Source organism: Passer domesticus, chromosome 5 (assembly GCF_036417665.1).
Source record: "Passer domesticus isolate bPasDom1 chromosome 5, bPasDom1.hap1, whole genome shotgun sequence".
NCBI classification, from domain to species: Eukaryota; Metazoa; Chordata; class Aves; order Passeriformes; family Passeridae; genus Passer; species Passer domesticus.
In genome coordinates, this window is record NC_087478.1 from 34,689,820 (window position 1) to 34,711,669 (window position 21,850).

The following is a 21,850-nucleotide window of genomic DNA, read 5'->3' on the forward strand; positions in this document are numbered from 1 at the left end:
AATGTTAAAGACTTATAGCATAGTAAAGGCCAGACTTGGGTATCACTCCAAAAATGGAAATTCTTCCTGAAACTCCAAGAGTATTTGAGTATACTGTGTCTAGCAAAATGCTAATGCTTAAAGGTAAATTGTGTTTGAAGATGCATAATTTAAATGTAAAGTTTTAGAGAAATGCTGAAGTTAATTTTTTTTTCTTTTTTTTCTGTGTGTGCACCTTTACCAGGTTTTTCAGGTATGCAAGTACCTAGTGTTTTCTACTTAGGACAATGGCTGATTCAGTTCACAAGGTGGACCACTCTAACTGAATTGTTCTTCTGTTCAATAGTTTAATATAATTTTCATTTGCTTTGTAGCCCAGTTCCGAATTGCTACATTCAATTTTCTTAAATGTCATCCAGTGTGGTATCAGAGTGCATCAGCAACAGTTAATGCAGGGGACAGAACCCTCATAGGGAAGAAAGGCATGGTGCTAGAGTGGAGATCTAGGCACAGAGAAATTGAAGTTAAAATTTACATAGGTGTGAAGTATGCAAAACTCCCAAGTCGTAGCACTTAGGGATCAGAAGAGTTTATGTGTTCAAAGCACAGCTTCCACTGGCATCATTGTCAGCTGTGTGGCTGCTGCTCTGCCTGTGAAGACACCAAGATGGGCCTCCAGAAAATGTTGATCATTGAACTAGTATTTATTTAAAGAGATTAATGAGATTCGAGTGCCTGTACATTTGGAGGGAAGTTGGACCAATGTGAGTAAAATGAAAAAGAGCTGTGAAATTTGGATATCTGTTTTGAAACCCAAGAAGATATTCTGTTGAAATGTTTAGCATTATAAACCACTTCAGATATTCAGAACAGATGCCACATCAGGATCAGTCACCGAGAGACCACAGTGCTGTCCTGGTGTGCAACAAGCTGATCCACAGACAGAGTGAGGGTATTTGGTTTATGTGCAGTTCTACAGTGTAACTATTACCTTTTTGAAGGCAGAACACTGGCAAGGCTGAACATAATTCACCCACAGTTTTAGCAGCCGCACATCATGTGTGCTAGTGGTTTTGCCCCATATAACATTGGTGCTCTGCAAAGAGAGCTTCTTCCTGAAATGGTGCATTAGCAGAATATTCCTGTTTGGTTATATTATCGCCTTTCTGTCTTTCTGCTCTGCTTTGTGTTCCTGGAGCATTTGGATCAGACAGTTTTCTTCCCCAGTTGTTGGGGGGTGCCAGGAGAAGGGAGACATGGGCTCTTTGCTTTCTGCTTCAGGACTGAGTCTCCTTCTGAGCATAAGCAGCTGTGAGCTGTCAGTGCAGGGAGAGAGAAGGTCTCTATCACTGCTGGGATATCTAAAAGTGATCAGTGTTAGGAAAAAGCATTTTCCAGAAACAAGATCATTTTCCTTCTCACCTTTAGAGCTGTGCTCCAGTGCATGGGGACAGCAAAGGAAAGGACACTCGGATAAAAAAAAAAGTAAAATGTGATATTTTTCAGTACTTTCTGGTGTTGACTAAAATTTTGGAGAAGAATTCAATCTAAGACAGACTCTTGAAGACAGGATTTCAGTTCACATGGTTACACTTTGCCCACACTGGAGGTTGCAGTAAGGAACATAAAATGTCGTGAGGGTAGCTGCTGCTGGACCTCAAAAGCCAGAGGTGTCCCCAATGCCTGGGTTCAGAGCAAGGTTATGGGTGGTATTGCCTTAATTAGGAGAAAGTCATGATGTTCTTCAGCTAGCATAAAATGTTATTTTGCTCTGCTGGTAAAGCCTTTACAAAAAGAAAAACAATTAGTGTACACACTGCGTATAAACAAAGTTTGTTTTCTCAGAACAGCATTGCCCTTTATGGCAGTGTTAGAGTCAGTCATGTTACACATACTGCATAGCTATTCACTTGGCATGCCTTCAGTGAGCTTCTTTTTGTTGCATATGAAATTCAGTTATGACTGTTTTCTCCTTCATTTTATTATAGGGATTATTAAGAGAAAGAGTGATAGGTATGAATTTCCAGATAATGTCAGCAGGCTCAGCAGCTATTTACAAAAATGTTTTCTTTTGGAATATAATTACACCGTTTCCTGATAGCAGCTCAGTGCCAACCTTACCTCTGTTGCTACGAGGCAGCTCAGTGGATTTTACAGGGCACTGGAAGGGAAGCATTTTGTGCGTGATTTTGCTGCTCTTATGCAATCAGAATTTCCATTAGCTCTTTAGAAGTCAGTGGGGATATTTTCAAAACAAATACTGCAGGATTGAACTCCTAGTTAACCCATTATATATATTGGAAATTAAATAAATCAATCTACTTCAGTTTAGTGGAGGACATTCAGAAAAAAATATCCTGAGTCCATGCTGGACAAAATATGCTGTTGTGAAAACTTCCTCCTCTCCTTTATCATCTCTTTATTCTCTTCCTCCTCTGTTTTTTTCTTCCCCTTCCTCTTCCTTTTCCTTTCTCTACATGCATTTAAAGCTCAGTTACTGTGGCTAGGTTGACACACATATTGCCAGATGTAAGGGCTAATGATTTTTTAAGGTGTCTTCATGCAGGCAAAAAAAAGGTGCAGCTTTAGGGACTGAATTGTGTAAAAGTGTTCTGCACAATGAGAAACATTTGCTCATTGCTTCTCTATCTGTTATTCACTGTTAATGTACAAGTGTTGCAGGTCCTTATGATCTAGACATGGTGACATGCTTGCAAGTTTTCTTGATTGGTTTATGGATACCTTTTCATAATAAGTAGCAATAACTTCTTTCCAAATCTGGTGTTTATACAGAGAAAATTGTTACAGAAAAGTACAGCAGAGATTTTTTTGCCTGGTTAGCAATTCTTGGGCATAGTTCAAGTTAATGCAGTGGAATGAGCAGCCAACCTATTGCAATTAGCAGGTGCCATCTAAATATGTCTGGAAAACTTTCCATCTTTTTTTGTGTGTGTGTACATTAAGAATATATTTTTTGAGCAATATCTTAGATTAAAGTGTATTGTACAACCCGACAAGACAGAATTAAATGAATGTACAAATTCAGTCAAATATATGCAGTTTGATTTCAGAGAGTGCTTTATTTCTGTAGGATTTGTCCTTAGCGCAGTATTTTAGTACTGCTACCAAGTAATGCATCAAATACATTTTTCTTTAAAGCCAAGCTTCGTGTACTAGCAGGTTTCTCACTGCAGAGCAGATACCATCAGACTCTGCCATGCACTAACTTTGCAGTCCTTCTAACTGTTCCCTTTAGACTTCCATTACAAACTGCTTTGCCACCACACTGCAACTGCTGCTGCTGTGGTTCAAAATGGAACCGCCCTCCTCTTCATATTCATAGCTAAAAGGTGAAGTTGAATTTTACAAGGGAAATAAACCTCTCAGTTTAAGATTTCTGATATTTTAACAAGGATTCTCAGCAAAACAGGATATATTTTAAAATGTCTGGAAATTTGCCGGAATACAGATTTTTAATCAGTTTTAGATGCCCCATTTACATCGGGTTCACAGAATTGCAGCGCAGAAGATTACTAATTGAAAAATTGAGTTCCTTACAGTCACTTGAAGTTTTTCTTCGTTTTTTTTTTTTGTGTTGGAATGAAATTTAAGGGCCATGTTGATTTTAGTTGGCTTCTTTCTATCTTACAGTACTGGTTTCTTATCAACAAGCAGAGAGTAGAGCAAAGAAAACCATCCCATTCACTTAATAATCACTCTTGACTGCTTTCTTTTACTGATTTCTCCTGTATCTCAGCCTGCATATAACAGGGGACAGGTCCTGTCTGGATCCTCTAAATGAATGTTATACTTTTAATACCATGGATGAGATACTCTCAACATTGCCCTAACTTTTCTCCCATAAAATCAGTGCTAAAACTCCCATTACCCCTTACAATGCCAAAAATGTCAGTTCTGCTGATCTGATTATTGTTAGCATCAATGGGAGTATCATGAATTACAAAGGAAAAAAGGACAAAGTAAAATGCTATAATTATGTGGCCCATTCAGCATCATTGGCTCCAGAGAAAATTAAGATTTATTTCCATGTGTGGTTCCAGTTTCACTCTTCCTGATTAGTAGTTATAGCTTGCTGTTTAGACATAATGATTTAATTGTAGATATTACATGTTGACTGGGTATTTTCTAGTTGCTGCTGGTTTGTCAGAATTATATCATTGTTGTACGTGAAAAAAGTCTAAATGCACCTTTTGGAATTTAAGGGCTGGAATTTCAGCTCGTGTACAGTGATAGGATTCCACTGAGTTTCTTCTGTAGGATTTTATGTGTTCACTGAAATAGTAACCCAAAGAGAAGGCAAAACACAGCTGAAGTGAATTTTTGTATGATGGCTTTGAATTATATTGCACACCTTTTGGGCTTTTTTAAAGCTTCTTTTTACCTACTTGTGAGTTTGAACTAGAAGCTAGCTAAGATGCTCCTGTTAGCAGACATTTTAAACAGGGTAACACAAAAGTTAATTCAAAGCTGCAGAAGGTGGGAATTATAATTGGATTAGTTAAACCTCATGGTAGCCCCATGTAGACACTTTAAAAACTGAAGTTAAATGTTATTTCCTTTCTTTGATTTATGATAGTGTTACTTAAGCATTTGAAAAGAACATTTGAGCATTGCTTTTAGAGCAATACACTTCAAAATGAAATTTCGTTCGCCTTAAATGTGATGCACTGATAATCCTTCTCTTAGCTATATTCTGAAATCACCACTGTGTATCTTTCTGTCCAGTCTCTTTCATAATACTTGGCACAGGACACTGGCTTAGGAAACCACTGTTCTGTTTTCCTTAATGCTGCTTCCAGCTGCTTGTTCTCCTCCATTCATGGCCACCCAACCCCACTTCATCTGTACCAGTGAAAGAGTTTGGAGTCCTCCTTGGTAAACTTGATCAAGGAAGGAAGGAATGGTGTCCTTAGTGGGGAATGTTAGATTCACTCCTGTATAGGCCATTTCAGAGGTCTAGTCTGCAAAGGAGCATCAAAAACAGGGGCACGGGGTCCAAGGAACAGCAAAGGTTGTGGGACCTGCTTAGTCTGGCAGTACCACCGAAATATCATCAAACTGTAGCTCCAGGCAGATACAGGAGTGCATTTGATGCTGTGACTGTGATGTGATAATTTTAATACTAGGTAAGGACTACCTATATAGTCAGGACTGCTATCTGTAGGCATTACCTTATACTCCTTATGTGCTTGCTATTTCAGTATGATTTTGATGTTGCCTTTTTGTTGTTTTAAGTTGAAATGGTTTTTTAGTTAGTCAAATTCTTGACTTTTATTTTTTGTAGGAAGAACATTTTAATGCAGTGATAGATTAAAGTATAGGAAGAAAATCAACATTTTTGATCCCCTGATTGAAACTATGATGAAAATATATTCTATGACTCTATCATATTCTGTATGTTGGCAGTTTCTTACTAGACTGCCTGAAAGCAGTTTTGGGCACTTCTAGCAAAACGATGTAGAAAGTGAAGCAGTTGTTTGGCTTACTTGTCCAGGAAAAACCTGTTTTCCAGATTTTTTCTTAGCTGGCATTGCAGTAGTGCTTTGACAACTGGTCTGATAACAGCTGTTCTTTCAGTTTGGAGGTAGCTCTGGAGCTTGACTCACTGGTGCAAATTAATTCTTGACACAAATAGAGTTAACCCCCAACTAATTTGCCTTACAGAGTGTTGACCATGACCAGTAAGGTGAATTTACCTAGTCCTTTGTTGCTTGGCTGACTGCCCAGCTGGGAGGGTGATCGCTTCTCTTCCTTATGGCTGTTTCTTCAGGATTAGTCTGTTGTAAAGCTGAAAAATATGCAGATCTAGTTGGCTATTTTAGCTTTTCTGTTTAGTAGTCTTCCTCTCTTATGAGGATTTTCAGAGTTTTGTAGCTTGCTGTTAGTCCTTTGCCACTGGTTCTCAGTCCCTCTTGTTTGTCACTCACCTTTGTGACCACGTGCACTACTCTCTGACCCTTGCCCAAGCTTTTTTGGCAATATTAACATAATATGTGGTAGCAGATTTGATTTTAGCAGTGTGAAGGACAGGAGGAAAAAGGGGCATGTTAGAGTCAGCATCTGTCAGATAGTGTCTGTTAGCTTAAGATTAGGTATATAAATTTCTAGGAAAACAAACACACTGGATTTGATACCTGGAGCCTTAGAGACTGATTTCTACCTGAAGTAAATGTTTTTATTTGTAGTGCTAAGTCTTCAGTGATATACAGCAGTCGTGTATAAAACCACTGAACAAGAACATATTGTAGGCCAAAGGGAGGAGAATGAGCACTGAGGAGTAGAAATGAAACACAAAAAAGGTAGATAGAGGCAGGTCTGCTTTACCTGAGCCTTGAGAAAGGAGAAACACAGCCACAAGAATTGGAGATGAAAATAATTTGTTACATTTTCGTCCTTCATATAGTGGAATTTTCCAGTTATCTTTAGGAGAAAAACGAAGTTACTCAATCTGTTTCAGATCTCAGCATCACTCATGTAAGTCTGGAGCTGTTCCTTCAGCTGAGCAATCAGCTTCATACAGATTAACTGAGAAAGGAGTTTAGTCCTAGATTTGATATTTCAGTTTCTGTTTATAGATGTAAAATCTCCCCTGAAAGTAAGACACATGTTTGGAGACTTACTCTTTTACACTTGCTTAACTTTTTCATATTAATTTTTTTGTATTTTATAAATTACTACCTTTTGTTAGTTGAGAGCATTTTCATGTTTGGATAGAGGAGTAGTTCATTTATTTTGTAACCAAGAAGCTTAGTTAATAGGAAATATTGCAAAGAAATGAAATACTTTTCCCTTTTAAGTAATCTCCTTTTCTTAAAAATATCTAGTACAATAAAAGGTCTGAAAGCTTAATCAGTACAGCATTACTGAAACCATCTTTCAAAATCTTTTAATATTTTTCACTGTTCCTACTACTGTTCAAGCTATCTTCTCCAGTTTGCAAGAAATAATGTCAAAAGCATTGAGCCTTTTAATTCTTTTTTTGGGGGGGGAATTAAGATTACTGTTTGATAACACATTATACTGTAGACTAAATCTGTTGGGATTTTTAGAAGGATCCTATGGTAGTGCAATGAATGGACTTTGTTTTCATGGTATCACAGAATCAGGATATTTCATTGTTTATTTATTTATTTACTTAATGTTAAGACTTGCTAAAACATGTTAGAAAAGTGCATTGTCTGATTAATTTTTTATTGATGGAAGTGAATGGATCACATTCCATTATTCTTTTTGGCAAAGAGTGGCTTCATGTTTTAATGTGAAAATATTAGGAAGACTATTACAAGAGGATGCGTGCTGAAAATGTAAACCCAAATGATTACTTTTGGGTGTGTGTTTTTGATTGATTTTCATGTTGTGTGACAGTTCCTAAGGTCTGAAAAGTTCTGCTTTCTCCATGACAATGAAAAACTTTAGAGGCAGCATTACATTGAAGGAGAATGGAAGAGTTGTAGAAGAGCACTCTTGAGTCTTATGGTGTTAAAGGGATCTGCATGCCAACTTTTGTGTTCACATACACTGTAGGGCTATAGCTGACAGGAAGGTGGCTAATGTATATCTTCATGTTCCAGCATACTCCAGTCAATGGAACAGCTTTTGTCAGTGATAGACTTGCAAGTTTATGATGGGAAGCAGCCTTGCAGACAGATGGTTTTGGGCATATGTGTTTATGAAAAGTGGCTTTAAGTCACTTTGCCTCCTTTGGAGCTGTGCTGAGCACAGCTTAGATTCAGACAGCTGTGTTTTCAGTGTCATCCTCCTTTTCTGTTCTGTGGCTTGCATCTCTGTTCTGTTTGCTTTGGTTTTTCTAGTGAATGTACAGGCAAAGGGGTGGCTAATACTCCAGCCCTGGAGAATTACAGTGAATGAGAGCATGTATTTTGCCCCTCTGCAAGCTGCTTAAGACTTAGATATGAGTCCCCAGGAGGAAAAATGGATTATATTCCTGCTTGTTCCATCGTTAGAATAGACAAGCAGGGTATGTATAGATCTTTGACTCCTATTTTACTATTTCCTGGGATGTATTGGATGCTGATATGTCTTTTCATTTTTAGGCTGAATGCCTGTCAATGGAAGAGGAAGTGAGGCTCATCATCTGGTAATGAAAGGTCAGGCAGGGTCAAAAACTATCCAAACTACCTTTGGAGTCAGCAGCTGGGGTGGCAGTATAACTGCAGCAGAGCTGGGAGTGGTTGGGTCAGGCAGAGCTCTCAATATAAAAGCTGTACATGTTCCATAATGATCTGTAAAAACATGAGTGGCTTGGGGAGAGTGAAGTAGGAAACAGTAATGCACTCTTCTTCTAAAGCTAGAAGTAGGAAGCAGCAGATGAAACCAGCGGACAGGCAGGTATTTGGAACATGTATCACACAACAGATCACTGAAGTGAGAAATGCTTTTTCATAAGGTGTTGCAAATGCTGATTTGTTCAGAAAGCAACCAGCCGAATTCACAGAAGATAACTATTAAATGCAAGGATACTAATCTGCTTACGATTTCTGGTGCCTTGAAGTGCTGGATGATGGAAGAGCAGTTGTGGGAGGTACCACTGTATGCTTTTGTAGTTTTATAGTGTTTCCAGGTGTTTGCTACTTGTTATTGTTGAAAAAAATATATGAGGATAGGAATAAGAGGATATTTGATGGGACCTGGTTCAGAAGCCTTTTGCTCTTGTGCCTCTGGAAAGCACACTCAGATTTGAGATTGCAATGTCAGTTTACTACTGAAAGCCTATGTGATACACGCTGTCACTTAGGACTGCTTTTTGTGCATGCGTTTGATAACACTCCTAGTTTTACGTTGTGTTTATGCTCTCGATGCAACTTTCATGACATAATGACAAAATTGATAATTAGGCTGTATGGCACAAGGATCGTACCAAGACGTTGTGTTTCTTATTGCATATTCTTATTTCATGGTAAAGGTTAGGATTACTTTTGTTTTTCTTTGTGAGCTGAACATATTAGATTGGAGGATAATAAATGTTTAACAGAGTGACAAGCCACATTTAAACCTCCCAATCTATGTATTGGGGGGAAAAAACTGAACAAAACCAAATCCAAAAGAAAAGACAGAAAGCATTTAATCTCTTTGCAGTCTTTCTGAACACAAAATGTAAAAGTCAAATATAATGTCTAATGGTAGATTGGTAAACAGGATTATTGCCTGGATGAAGTCCTCAAGTGTTCCCCCCATTTTATTTTGCTCTGTAATGATTCTAACAGCATCTCTCAGAAGGAACAATATATGCAGCATTTTCTAGTATTGCTTAAAATGTGGATTGTATATCTGTTGTTATTTATTTACCTTGTCCCACTTTTGTTTATTCTTATTTTAGCTTTCTAATTTGCAATTCAGCTTCTTTAGCCTTGGAAGCTATTGAATGTTTCACTGTGCCTTAAATGATTCTGTATTTTTAGACAAAATGGAAGCACAGTGTGCTATAGGGGCAGCCTGTATAATATTGTCTTTTTTCTGAGTTAGTCTCATGACATTGTTAAGACTCAGCACTGCATTTAAAGAGTCAGTGTTCTCATTTAGCCTTCTTAGTCTGTGATTAAATGGGAGTTGTTGTTTGTTTCACCATAAGTTGGCTGACAAAAGCTAAATCTGTCACAGGTGCTACAATTTGTGTATCAGAAAATTTGCTTTCCAAATACTAATTATTCCCAAAGTATCTTACTTCACACAAAGCACAGATAACACAGTCAGCAAATTTGTCCTAGTGTCATCATTGTGCAGTAAATTAGGGTTTGTCTTCTACCATTGTGTAAAGTGAAGATGGTAGAAATCCAATTGTAGGAGAACCAGTTGATGTACAACCTCTGATCTGTGTTTTTCACTTAATTCTCCCAATCAAATGCTTGAAATGTATGTTATTCAAATAATGACTGCTGAATTTCACTTCTGTAACTGAATGAACTGTTGTCAAGGGACATGGGATAGTGGGAAACAACAGTGTTGTCTCTCCAGAAGTCATTTAAAAAAGCAAGTATTTTATGCTTGAAAGACCTAGACCCAAGCTGGTAATATACTTAAATTATTAATTTTGGAACTTATTGTAATATGATGGAAGCTTATTGGGAATTATCTTTCTGGTAATTATGGGAGAAGAATGGACCTTCAGTTATTGAAATTGGTGGAATAATTGAAAGTATTCATTTTACAACCTCCAGCCTCCTCAGACTGAGTCACAGGTGGCTTGGAAACACACCTGCAGCTTCCTGTGCACAACCATGGAGTTGGATTCCTGTCACGTGTCCTCCACTGCTCCCTGTTGTGGAGAACCTTTGTGATAACCTGTTGCAACTCTAGTTGCCAGGATGATGTATTTGACACTGAAGGGCCAGGATCTCCCTAGATAAGAGTTTGGAGTTCAGATGGACTATTGCTCAGTTAAATCTTCTGTAATGAATCCAACTGTCATCCAAGTGCACAAATTTTTGACACTAGACAAAGCAGAATGAACTGCTAAAATAGCAACTGGAACTGTGTTTCAGCAGCTTCTCCTTTCATTGCCAAGAATTACATAGGAACCTTTCCCAAGATTAGACGTACATTCTAAATATATATATATATAGATAGATAAAAGATATTTAGCTTATAGAATGAGTTACACAGAAAAGGAAGAGCATTTAAAGTTGTAAATGAAATTCTTAGCAACAATTTTTGCATTTTAAAGTAGCTTAACAAACTGTTTATTTATTCCCTTAGGATGAACATATTGCGTATTTGTATATTTCTAATAAATGCAAACATTGATGTGATTTAACTCCTAATAGCAGTGATGCACAGCTCTAGTTGTTTGGCCTATGCACTATAATACTGATTTTTATTTTTATTTTATTTCTGTAGGACTATTTAACCATTCACAAGTATGGCAATGCAGCCAGAAATGATCTTTGGAACACATTGTCAAAGGTAAAATACTTTAACCTATTGCATTGAGGGAGAAATAGGAATTTGCTATGGCGGTTTTCTCAGTGAGATCAGGAGTGAATAGTGCATATTGAGATCTTCAAACCACAGAGCAAATACCAAAACTGATGCAAAGAAGTTTCATTTGAGTTAACCTAGAGGCAACATTAAAAATATGAGTTCTGCAGCATTTCTATACTTTTTTATGTTAGAATATATTTCCCTGCATGTGCTGCGTCACTGATGTGCAGAAAGACACTTCACAGAATCTATCAGTGAATTCAGTGGCAGCACACTGAGACCCATAAGCTGAAAAGCACATGAAAGTGCTGAGCTTTGGCAGTCCCATCACATGTGTTTGTGATTTTGTATGGAGTTAAGATTTTTGTGAAGGACAAAAATATTAAAGCTTCAAAGTATGATGTAAACAGAGAATTATTTACTGCAATATTTGGCATGCTGTAGGGACTCTCACATCCAGGGTTGGCTTGAGTTCTAGAACTTGGTCTAGGGCTCCACAATGGTTCATCATTTGTAAGATGAGCAAAGTGTCCCTGAATTTCTCCCCTATGGGATTAGTCTGAGCTAGCCTGAGTCTTCCCCAGAAAGAGACTGAGTAGAGGGCAATGTGGAGCACAGTCAGAGAGTTTTGGCACAGGTACCAGTTCAAGACACACAAAACATGAAAATCTAGTTTTAACTATTGACACCAAAACTAGGATTTAGCTGGAGATCAGAACATCTAGACAAGCAGGTATATATCTGTAAACTAAGTATTCAAGATCCTGTTCTTCTCACTGAGTCTTCAGTTGCTGATTCACAGACTTTTAACAGCTTTTACCTTAATTTATCCTACCTGGCTTCCAGCTGCCATGTGAGAAGCATGTCTGTTGTAGATACAATGGTTCTGAAAGAATGTGTTGAATATTTTAGGATTTTGACACTAGTGAACAGGAACAACTGGAATCCCAGAAATCTAGTCAGTATAGTCAGCAGAGCTTAGAGAATAATTCAGTTGGCTAGCCACTACATGATTATTTTATAATAAACCTGAACCACTGACTGTTGACTAGAGACTGGAGATAATTGTTCAAATATAGGCAACTAGTGCCAGATTAGGTGCAGTAGGATGTTTAAGACATTCAGGTGTGTCTAACCAATTTAGCATAAGATACATGGAGAAATCTCTGCTCTTCTGGAGTGGCAGAAAAAGGTCAAATGTCATTATTCACCTACATGTGGGCAACTGAACCAAGTCTTATGTCTGTACTGACTGCTAATGAGAGTTGAGACAAGTAACATACAGTCAGGCTTTTAAATCTGTGTCTTAATCTGTAGCTGAATGTCACAGCAAGAAAGCTTTCTTTTCTTCCTCTGTTAAAGCTTCTGGGACAGTTCTGGGTGATGGGAGGTCGGAGGAATGAATGTTGTCTTGAAAGAGCAACAGAATCTGCAGCTAATGAAGTGGAACAAAAATGAGACTGTATTCTGGTCCATAACCACTATAGCTATACTGTGTGCTCATATATACTGTTGCAGCTGATAATTCTGTTTGCCTCAGTTGTAAATGCATTTGTTGCCAGCCCCTTTGTTCCTAAGGCAGTGCAACTGCAACTTCAGTTCTGAAGACATCTTCTGCTTGTATTCATCAGAGGTTGCTCAGTCTGTGATCTCGGACTGTTCGACAGCTAGGAGCATGTCTGTCGCCGAAGAACAAATGAGGCCTCTTTCTCCTCATATGCAGTCTCATCTCCCACAATGCTATAGTATCTCTTTGTGTTTCAGATGAAAATCCACTTGTAAAACAGCATTTTTATTGACATATGGAATCAAATATGAACACATTAATCCTCCATGTGTTCTAACAGGTGCAGTTTATGAAGCAGCAGGGGATATCTTGGTATACATAGCCTCACTTTGGACATAAGGGACAGTATTTTCAAATAACTAGTCATTTTGATTTTCAGAACAGAGAAGCCCTGTATTTTTAGAAATTAAGGCCCTTCAAACATGCCTTATTGTAGGTGCCTGGCTCAACTAGTGCTGTGTCTTTTTTAACCTTAGCTGGTTAAGAATAGCTACCCAGTATTTCTGTGGCTCTTGTTAAAATCCGGTAAAGCAGGTTATTTCTTCTGTTTCAGCAGAAGTACTTGAATGATGCAGAAAATATGACTTTCTGACTGTCACTCTCCTCTCTGTTTAGATTACTCAACATTTATTTTTAAGATACACAGAGCCTTAAGTTCAATTATGTAGTGTGTGGTGTGTGTGTGTTGGGTGTGTGTGTGTGTGTGTATCTGTATACATGTGTGATGGTTATTTTACTCTCCAAAACCAGTTTTGATCCCAGGGGCAAAAAAAAAAAAAAAAAAAATATTTTACTGCTTCAGTATATTGAAACTTTTCTTTATTTTTTTTCCAAGGCTTTAAAAAGGGTTGGAAAATCTGTAAATATCCAAGAGGTGATGGATCAGTGGACACTACAAATGGGCTATCCTGTTATCACTATCTTGGGAAATGAAACTACAGACAACATCATAATCATCTCCCAAGAGCGTTTTGTTTATGACAGTGATACTAAACCCAAGGATCCTGCCCGTGGGGACAACAGGTACTTGCATTTCTCAATTACTGTCTTTCAAGACGCTGTAGTTGCTTAAGTAAGTGCTTTATATGTGTATTTTTATGCAAATAGTTTTTTTAGAAATCTGAGCTTTTCTTGGGATCAATAGCATGTGGCAATACTTTAATTTGAACTTAATTAAAATTGAGGATAATTGAAAGAATTGGAAAAAAAATACCCAATTGCATCCTGACAATTCTCTGTGGCAGTGTCTTACATCACTCATCTGTTTCCTCCCATTTTCTTTTGATTTTGTCACACTCCATGAAGTAATGTGGAATGTGATTGGAAGGTCTGATAGTTCTTAAGAAATTGTTTGGAGTGGACCTCTCAATGCTCATACATTGAGTAAGCAGAGGTAAATATATGTCAGCTACAGACCTTGCTTGACTTGGGAAGGAGTCAGGAGCTGAACTAGACCTCTGTAGAAGGCAGGGGGTTCCAGCTCTTTCATTTTTGGAGGCAGCTGAGTGGGTCCTGTAGGAGCTGTTACACTGGCTGAAATCAGCATCTCTGTCTCTACCCCTTTTCCATTTATTAGATTGTTTTTTTCCTGCTTCCAGCTGACTCTATATGCTTCCTTCATCCCAAAGACAAACTGACATTCCTGTCTGATCCTGGGGAATCCTCATTGTTTCAAGGAGTTTTGGCATTATATTTTAAGGCTAAGAATAGCTGTTGCTAGCTGATGCTAGAGAATTTGAAGATCGCCTTTGAAGTTTCTGTGTTGACCTGTTCATGCTCAGTGTGAAAGAGGGCACACTATTAACCTGGAATATTCTGTGTTTGTCCAGTAGATTTAAATTGTTTAAAAGTAAAATTTAATACAAAATTTTGATTGACATATCTGGAGCTTGTAGAATATTCCTGTTGAGGAAGGTCTAAAATGATAGTAACATTTACTGGAAAATGTTTAGAAGTTCATTATCTTTTTTTAGAACATGAACAGTATGGAACTCAAACATGACACAGAGTAAATAGTTGTTTTTCTGGCTGTATTGGAACAACCTAACAGGGTATTAAGCATCTGTCTAAATTCTGGGCTGAAATTAGTTTCTTTGTGAAAAAGAGATTAAACAACTGAATGTGGACTATTGGAAGTGTTCATGATTCACAGCTCAGTGCAGCAGGAGAGAAATTCTCCCTTCCTCTCTTGAAATTTTTCTTTGTGCAAGTTTATATATGTGTAATGTAATGTGAGTGGATTTTACTACTCAGAACAGCAGTTATTATTTTTTTTTTTTACTAAACCAGATATGTTAAGCCTTCTAAGTATTTTAGAGACATTTAAAAATAGATTTTCTAGGTATTCAGTATTAATTAAAGTAACTGTTATGTAATGTATGAGTAAAGACTACTGGTGTGTAAGTGATACCAGGGTGACCCTGGCTGGATGCCTGGTGCCCACCGAACCTGCTCTATCACTGCCTACCTCAGATGAGCTGGGGAGAGAAAATATGATGAAAGACTCATGAGTTGAGATAAGGACAGGGAGAGATCACTCACCAGGTACCATCATGGAAAAAACAGACTCAAGTTGGAGGGGATGGAGGGGTGGGAAGTTATTACCAACCAAATCAGAGAAAGGTACTGCGTAAATAAACAAAAATCTTAAAACAATTTCCCCGTACCTCTCCCTCTTTCCAGGCTCCTGATTTTCTCTACCTTGTTCCCTCCAACAGTGCAGGGGAACAAAAATGGAACCTGTGGTCAGTTCATCACATGTCTCTGCCCCTCCTTCCTTCTCAGGTGGAGGGCTTTTGCTACAGCATGGGATCCCTCCAGCAGGAGACAGTCCTCCACAAGCTGCTCCATCATGAGTCTTTCCTACTGGCTGCAGTTCTTCACAAACTGCTCCAGTGTGGGTCCCTCCCTCAGGGTGCCGTCCTTCAGGACAGGTTGCTCCACTGTGGGGTCCTCCACAGGCTGCAGTTGGATCTCTGTTCCTCCGTGGACCTTCATGGACTGGAGGGTCACATCCTGCCTCACCATGGCCTGCACCAGGGGCTGCAGGGGAATCTCTGCCCCAGTGCCTGGAGCACCTCCTGCCCCTCCTTCTGCACTGCCCTTGGTGTCTGGAGGACTGTTTCCCCCGCATATTCTCCTTTCTCCAACTGCTCTTTTCCAGCAGTTTTTTCCCCCATGTTACCTCAGAAGTGCAACCACAGTGACTGATGGGGCTTGGCCAGCAGTGGGTCTCTCCTGGGGTTGGCATTGGCTTTGCTGAACATGGGGGAAACTTCTGTTAGCTTCTCACAGAAGCCACCCCTGTAACGCACCAAAACCTTGCCATGAAAACCCAATACAGGTGAGAAGTAGACTTAGTTTTATTTTCATATATGACATGAATTTGTAATTCAAATTCATGTGTGGAATGGCCAGGACAATACCACCAGGGCAAAATCTGATGGGTTTTTTAGGAGATTTTATTACAATTCTTGTTTCTAAACATTGGAAATAAGATTTAGTGCTAGAGAGAGCACAGGGAAAGATATCCATGTGTGCCCTGCCAGGAATTTAGTATCCTAACAGACAGTACAATACATATATTTATCTCCTTTGGCAGGTTTCTTCCCCCTTTGGATTGTTTTTTTTTCTATGCTTCCATTTCCTTTTAAGCACAAGCAGAAAAGAAACCCCTTGCTCAAGGAAGGCTTTACAGATGGGTTATTTACTCCAGCCAGTTAGCAGACAGAGATAATTTACCACTTCCCTGCTGAAGTTATTTGAAAGTCATGTTACATAAGTAACATAATAAATAAATAAATAAGTACCAAAGAACAGGAACCATATATATTTAGCAAAAGGGGAAACGTACCTATGCCATTCACCTTTCAGAAATCGTCCATCAACCTACATTAGTCCTACGGCTTAGTTATAAACTGGTGCCTGAGTGTTCTAACACTGACCGTGCAATTCATTCATGCACTGCCCACAGGCACATGTGGCTGGGTATGCACAATGGCCATGTATCAATAATATCCTTTCATACCATCAAATTAACTAAAAAACAAGGTTCAGATACTCAGAATAAAATTAATCTTTTAGTTGGTAGTGACCTAGATATTTTTCAGTTGTTTGGCTTTTTCATTTCTTTTTTTTTTCCACTGCTGAAGTGACTATTGCTTCAATTATTGTGAAAGCAGTAGACAGGGAAAATCACATTAGTGTGTGGTCGTTTGATAATTTGAGATGCATTACTCTACCTTGGTTTTTAATATTGAAAGAGCTGAACTTTGTATGACGTGACACAGTTTTTCTACAGATTCACCAAGGGGAGTGGTAGCACTGTTGCACAGTGCAGTGTTCTGGCTTGTTCTGTGGGTGGCTTTGGTCAGGAAGTTGGCAAGGGTTTACTGATGTCTGCTGATGAGATATATATATATCTATATCATCAACATGCAGGTTTTGTGGGTGTTACAGATCAGTGGCCTAATTCACAGTCTAATAAAGTTGGTGCTTACCTCCCCTGCATGACCCATGAATTTAGGCGTTGGACTCATGTCTCCCTGGGGAGCCATAATGGGCACTGTAAATAACAGAGAGCAAATGCTATTTATGCCACATCTGAGGCCGTGCTCTTGCAGGGCAGGCAACATTTGCTTCCTTAGGGTAGTTTATCTATGGATTAATCGTGATGATCATTCTAAACACCATAAGAAGTAGATCTGCACAAAACACAGAAAAATGTTCCGGTCCAGGCATTTCCAGGAGTTTATCATCTAAACAGACAACACAGTACACACTGGAGGGCTCCAGGGAAGGCTCTTAAGGCATCCATCTACCCTGTAGTCTTTTGTTATCCAGAGGTGGGGCTGTAGTTTGGTATGGCACAGCAATAAATGTCAATTCTATTGCTTTCAAAATGATGAGGAGTTTAAATTTTTTGTTCAGATGCTGTCTAGGCAAGTTTAGCTTTGCCTTACTGTAGAAATAGTCACTTCAGGGTAGGTCTTTCAAATGTATCTATTGCATAAGAAATGTAAATACAGATGCAACTGAATACTTTGGAACATTCTGGTTTTATAAAATGTCTGTGCTTTGCTTTATGCTGCGTATTTATGCAGCAGTTAACTGTTAAAAATGAAATGTGAAGCTGCATACTTAATTTTTAACTCTGAAATCATGTAGAGGAACACAGAAGTAGCAAGCAGATTTTTCTAAGTGATAAATGATAAAAGTGAAAATTGTTGATACCTTTGGCAGTGGTTGATGCCTACTCCATTACTGTAAGTGTTTTTAATTCTTCTACAGAAGAGAATGATTACACATTTTCCAATCTCCTGTATATTTGTGCTCTTTGTCATTATACCTGAAGAAAAATGTGTTTCAAGAGTCGTACATATACAAACTGTGATTTATTTCTGTGCATACAATCAACTGTATGGCTTGCTAAGCTCTAACATTTGGACTAAAATTATAGAAGGGACACAATTTCACTTCTTTGTAAACTGAACATAGATTTTACTTGACACTTACGCCTTCACATGATCCATAGTTCTTATTTTATGAGAAAATAAAACTAACAATGACAGACACTGTTTCTAGAAGCATCATTCCTTGGAAGGGCCAAAATCACCAACTTTGATTTGAGTGCTAAAGCCTGTGGTTGGTATAATGTTTCAGTAGCAATTTCAGCTTATGCAAGCAAAACTTTAAAACTCCTATTATAACTGCATAATTCATATTCTATCCCTGTATAACAACCTTTTAGTTAAGTGTAGTTTGGTGCTGGACTCCTGTGTACCCCTGTGAGAATAGATTATACCCTTAGTTTATAAGACTCCGGGGGAGAAGGCGATATTCCATCTGACAGGGTTCAGTGGGTTTCCCTGCTTACAGAAAATGATGATTTTAAGGCAATAGTCTCATCCATCATTACAAAACAGCTCTCAGATATGACAAAAATCTTATGAAAAATAATCTGTGGTCTAGACAATAAACTAACCAGTTTTGAGGAAATCCATAAACCTTTTATATACTATATTAAAGAGCAGACCAAAGCTTTCTGGTTGTGGATGTGTTTTGCCCTCTAAAAATATACAGAGCTTGTCTCTGTAAAAGTGGAGAATAACCTTTCCAATGTTATCAAAATAATTACGTTAATCTTGCTGGAATAATATTCATTTATACGGTGTTCTTATCATGCATGCAGTTTCCATTGCTAATCTTTACTTGTTCATGATAATATCCTAAAGGGGAATGTCTTGCCAGGCACTGAATACAGCTAGGTGAGAGGAAAGAGAAAAACAGGAAGATGAACAGATTGGGGTATGGACAGAATATGCATACTTGCTGTAGTGTGGTAATCCTGGGTGCCTTCCTCTGTGTAGCTGAACTGGGGAAAATTCAGTTGAACAGTGCAAGCCATGGACATGACCAGCAAAACCAGAGCTGTACAGACCCTTGGGTCTAACACCCTGTAGTAATTGCCACAGCTGGAAGGCTTTAGAGTGGGCTGCAGAGCTGCTCAGCAGACACTCCAAGATGAATGATCAACTGCAGAATTTATTTCCCTTCAAGTCTCTTCTGAATTTCCTAGACAAAGCTCCTTTATTTATTCAGGCTTTGCAGAAAAAGGGCTGTGCTTGTCCCTTTACCGATAATGATTTGCATAGTAAAAGCATTGCTGTGTTGGAATATTGCCATGTTTCTTCTTACATAGTTGTATTGCATTATTACTTGAGCAGTGAAGGGGAACTTACTCTGTCCACTTACCAGCTAAGGAGCTGGTTAAACACAAACCAAAATGTTAGGAGCACAAGGGAGCACAATACTGATTAGTATCTTTGCTATGTTCTTAGAGCAATTGCAGATTAATGTAGCATATGTAGTATTAATTATGTAATAAAAAAGGACCATAATATGGACAAATATTGTTCCATAAACTGAGAAAAGAGGGCTAACAAAATATAAATAGAAAGTAAAGTGCTCATTTACCTCCCTGTCTCTGAGAAATATCCTCTCATCTTCCATTTTCTCAGGTCCTTTGAGTGGTTTCTTGTTATGCCTTTCATCTTTACTATACCTGAAACATTTTGCCTGTATCGGTGTTTCTATGAGAAACAGCTATTGTGTTGTTACCTAGGGAGTGGATGGGAACCCCTAGTTCATGTGGAGAGACCTAAATGTCTTTATATCTGCTGTAATAATGATGAAGGGAACAGGCTCCAGGAAAGAATGGTACCAGTGTATTAGGCACAGAGGAAATGGAATTAACGGGAATGAGATGAAAAAATCAAGAGTCCTCAGTGGATCACAAAACTGTGTGTGAGCACTGCCAGATATTGATTTAACCATTTTTTTTAGCTGGTCAAGCAGGGACTTGAAAATACTTGTTCTTGCAGAAGAGTGGGAAAGCGTGGGGTGTTCCCTCTCTTGAAATGCACAGTGGAGTAGAGGCCAGCTCTGTGACACCAATAGATCTTGTCCTTTGATATGCATAAGGACAGTCCTTAACCCCAGCAGCCTGAGAGAGGACAGTGCTGTGCTGAGTGCTGCTTCTCCATAGGAACAGGCACAGGGGCTGCCTTTGTGAGTGACCTGGAGCAAGCCTGCCTGCCTCGGGCACATGATGGAACAGTGCCTTTGCTGTGTTTACTAGCCCAGCCCTTGTGCTGTGTGCTCCCTGTTGCAATAGGGTTTTTTCTTTTCTGTAAAAGCTATTAGAACATCCTGGTTTTTTGTCCTGCTTTTTCATTTCTAGAGGCTTTTCTGATTGTTGCATTTAAAAAAAAATCTGAATAGGAAATACCCTAAAAATCTCTTCCAGTACATATCTGTAGTAGTATCTCCAGCAAGATTATGCTGCTATCAAAGACAGCAGAAATGCCAATTATAATTTAACATTTCATTTCCAAAACCATTTCACAGCTTGTATTTGCAAGAAGCTCATCTCCCTGGGAAACTTCCAGGATGCTCTGGTGTGTAATATATAGGCAACTTTCAGTGTTAGAATTCACAGAATGCTACAGAAGACAAAATTAGTGTGTTGTGTCATTGCTTCCTGTGTGGTGGCAGCGCTTGTATCCTGATAGAAGTTAGGCTGACAGAGAAAAGCTGCTGATGTATTTTATTGTCACTGCAGAATGTGCCACTTTACTCATCTTATTTGCTAACATTAACTCTCAGGAATTGCTAGATACCCAATCTAGTTAATTGACTTACATTAATTAAATCAATTTCATGCTGAGGAAAGAAGCATGTACTTGAGGGCAGTGCTGTGTTTTCATATAGAGTGAAGTCTCTGGGAGATGAAGAGAAGAAGGACAGCAAGTGCTTGTAGGGAGCTGCTTAACATGCAGGGGGTAGGAGGGGTAATGTGGCATGGCAGGGTGCAGGCGTGAGCCAAAGTTGGAGCATTGAAGTTGTGTAGCTGGAATAGGCAAATATGGAGTAGGGAAATGGAAAAGGGGTTCAGATTGAGAGTTTTAGTGAGGGAAAGATCAGACTGGGGAAGGCCCAGACAGCATTTGGCAGAGACAAGTTTTACATGTGGGATGAGGGTGGATAAATGGCATATTTTACTGGCTTGGGAAAAATCTGAAATTTGAGTTCCCCATTGTAGATCAGAGGATAAAACTTCTAACATGCTCCATTTTTTCTTCTTCCTCCTGCTTTTTAAAGTTACTGATAATGGCTTTCTTTTCTTATCCCTTTGCCTTTACACTCAATAGTAGAATCTTGGGTTTTATGGAGGAGATACTGTGGTAGGGGACTCTTAGAAAGTTTACTGAGGAAAGAGAAACCATCACAGGAATTATATTTTAATCTTGCTTAAATTCACAGTATTCAAAGGAAAAATCAGAACTTAGCACTGGTATATGTTGAAAAATAATTGGTACTAAGTCTCTGAGAACATACTAGAGAACTGAGAACTGTAAACATAGCTGGAGTGCTGTCTCTTACTTCTGTGGATCCTTCTCAGTCCATAACACATCCTTGTGCTCTGCTCAGAGAAATCTCAGGTCTGTGCTCTAGTCAAGGGGTTATGATTATGGGTGAAGGATGACACAGACATGGGATTTGCATGATCAGCACCTTGTGTGCAATTCTGCAAGGGTCTTTTGCACTGGTTGAAGGCAGAACAGTGGATGTTGGAGAGATTAAGAACAGGGTAATGAGGCAGCTGTCGGGGCAGACACTTAACACTGCTAAAGCTTCTTTGTATCCATCTTTGATTCAGCACCCAAAGTTGTTTGTCACTTCTGGAAAAGAAGCCTTTTGTGTTTTGGTGTAAAAGGTACTGTTAGGCAGGGAGGAGACAGCATGTGCTAACAAAGAATTTGTAGTATTGGTTCTTTGCCCACA

General features: G+C 38.7%; 1 protein-coding gene across 1 annotated transcript in view; it reads left to right on the plus strand.

Annotated features, from left to right (window-relative positions):
- The window catches only part of TRHDE (thyrotropin releasing hormone degrading enzyme), a 200,991-nt gene that overhangs the window by 118,131 nt on the left and 61,010 nt on the right, over positions 1–21,850 (plus strand). The window contains exons 8-9 of the mRNA XM_064419515.1: positions 10,855–10,920; positions 13,341–13,528. Coding sequence (XP_064275585.1) covers positions 10,855–10,920; positions 13,341–13,528 — 254 coding nt within the window. The remainder of the gene's footprint in view (positions 1–10,854; positions 10,921–13,340; positions 13,529–21,850) is intronic.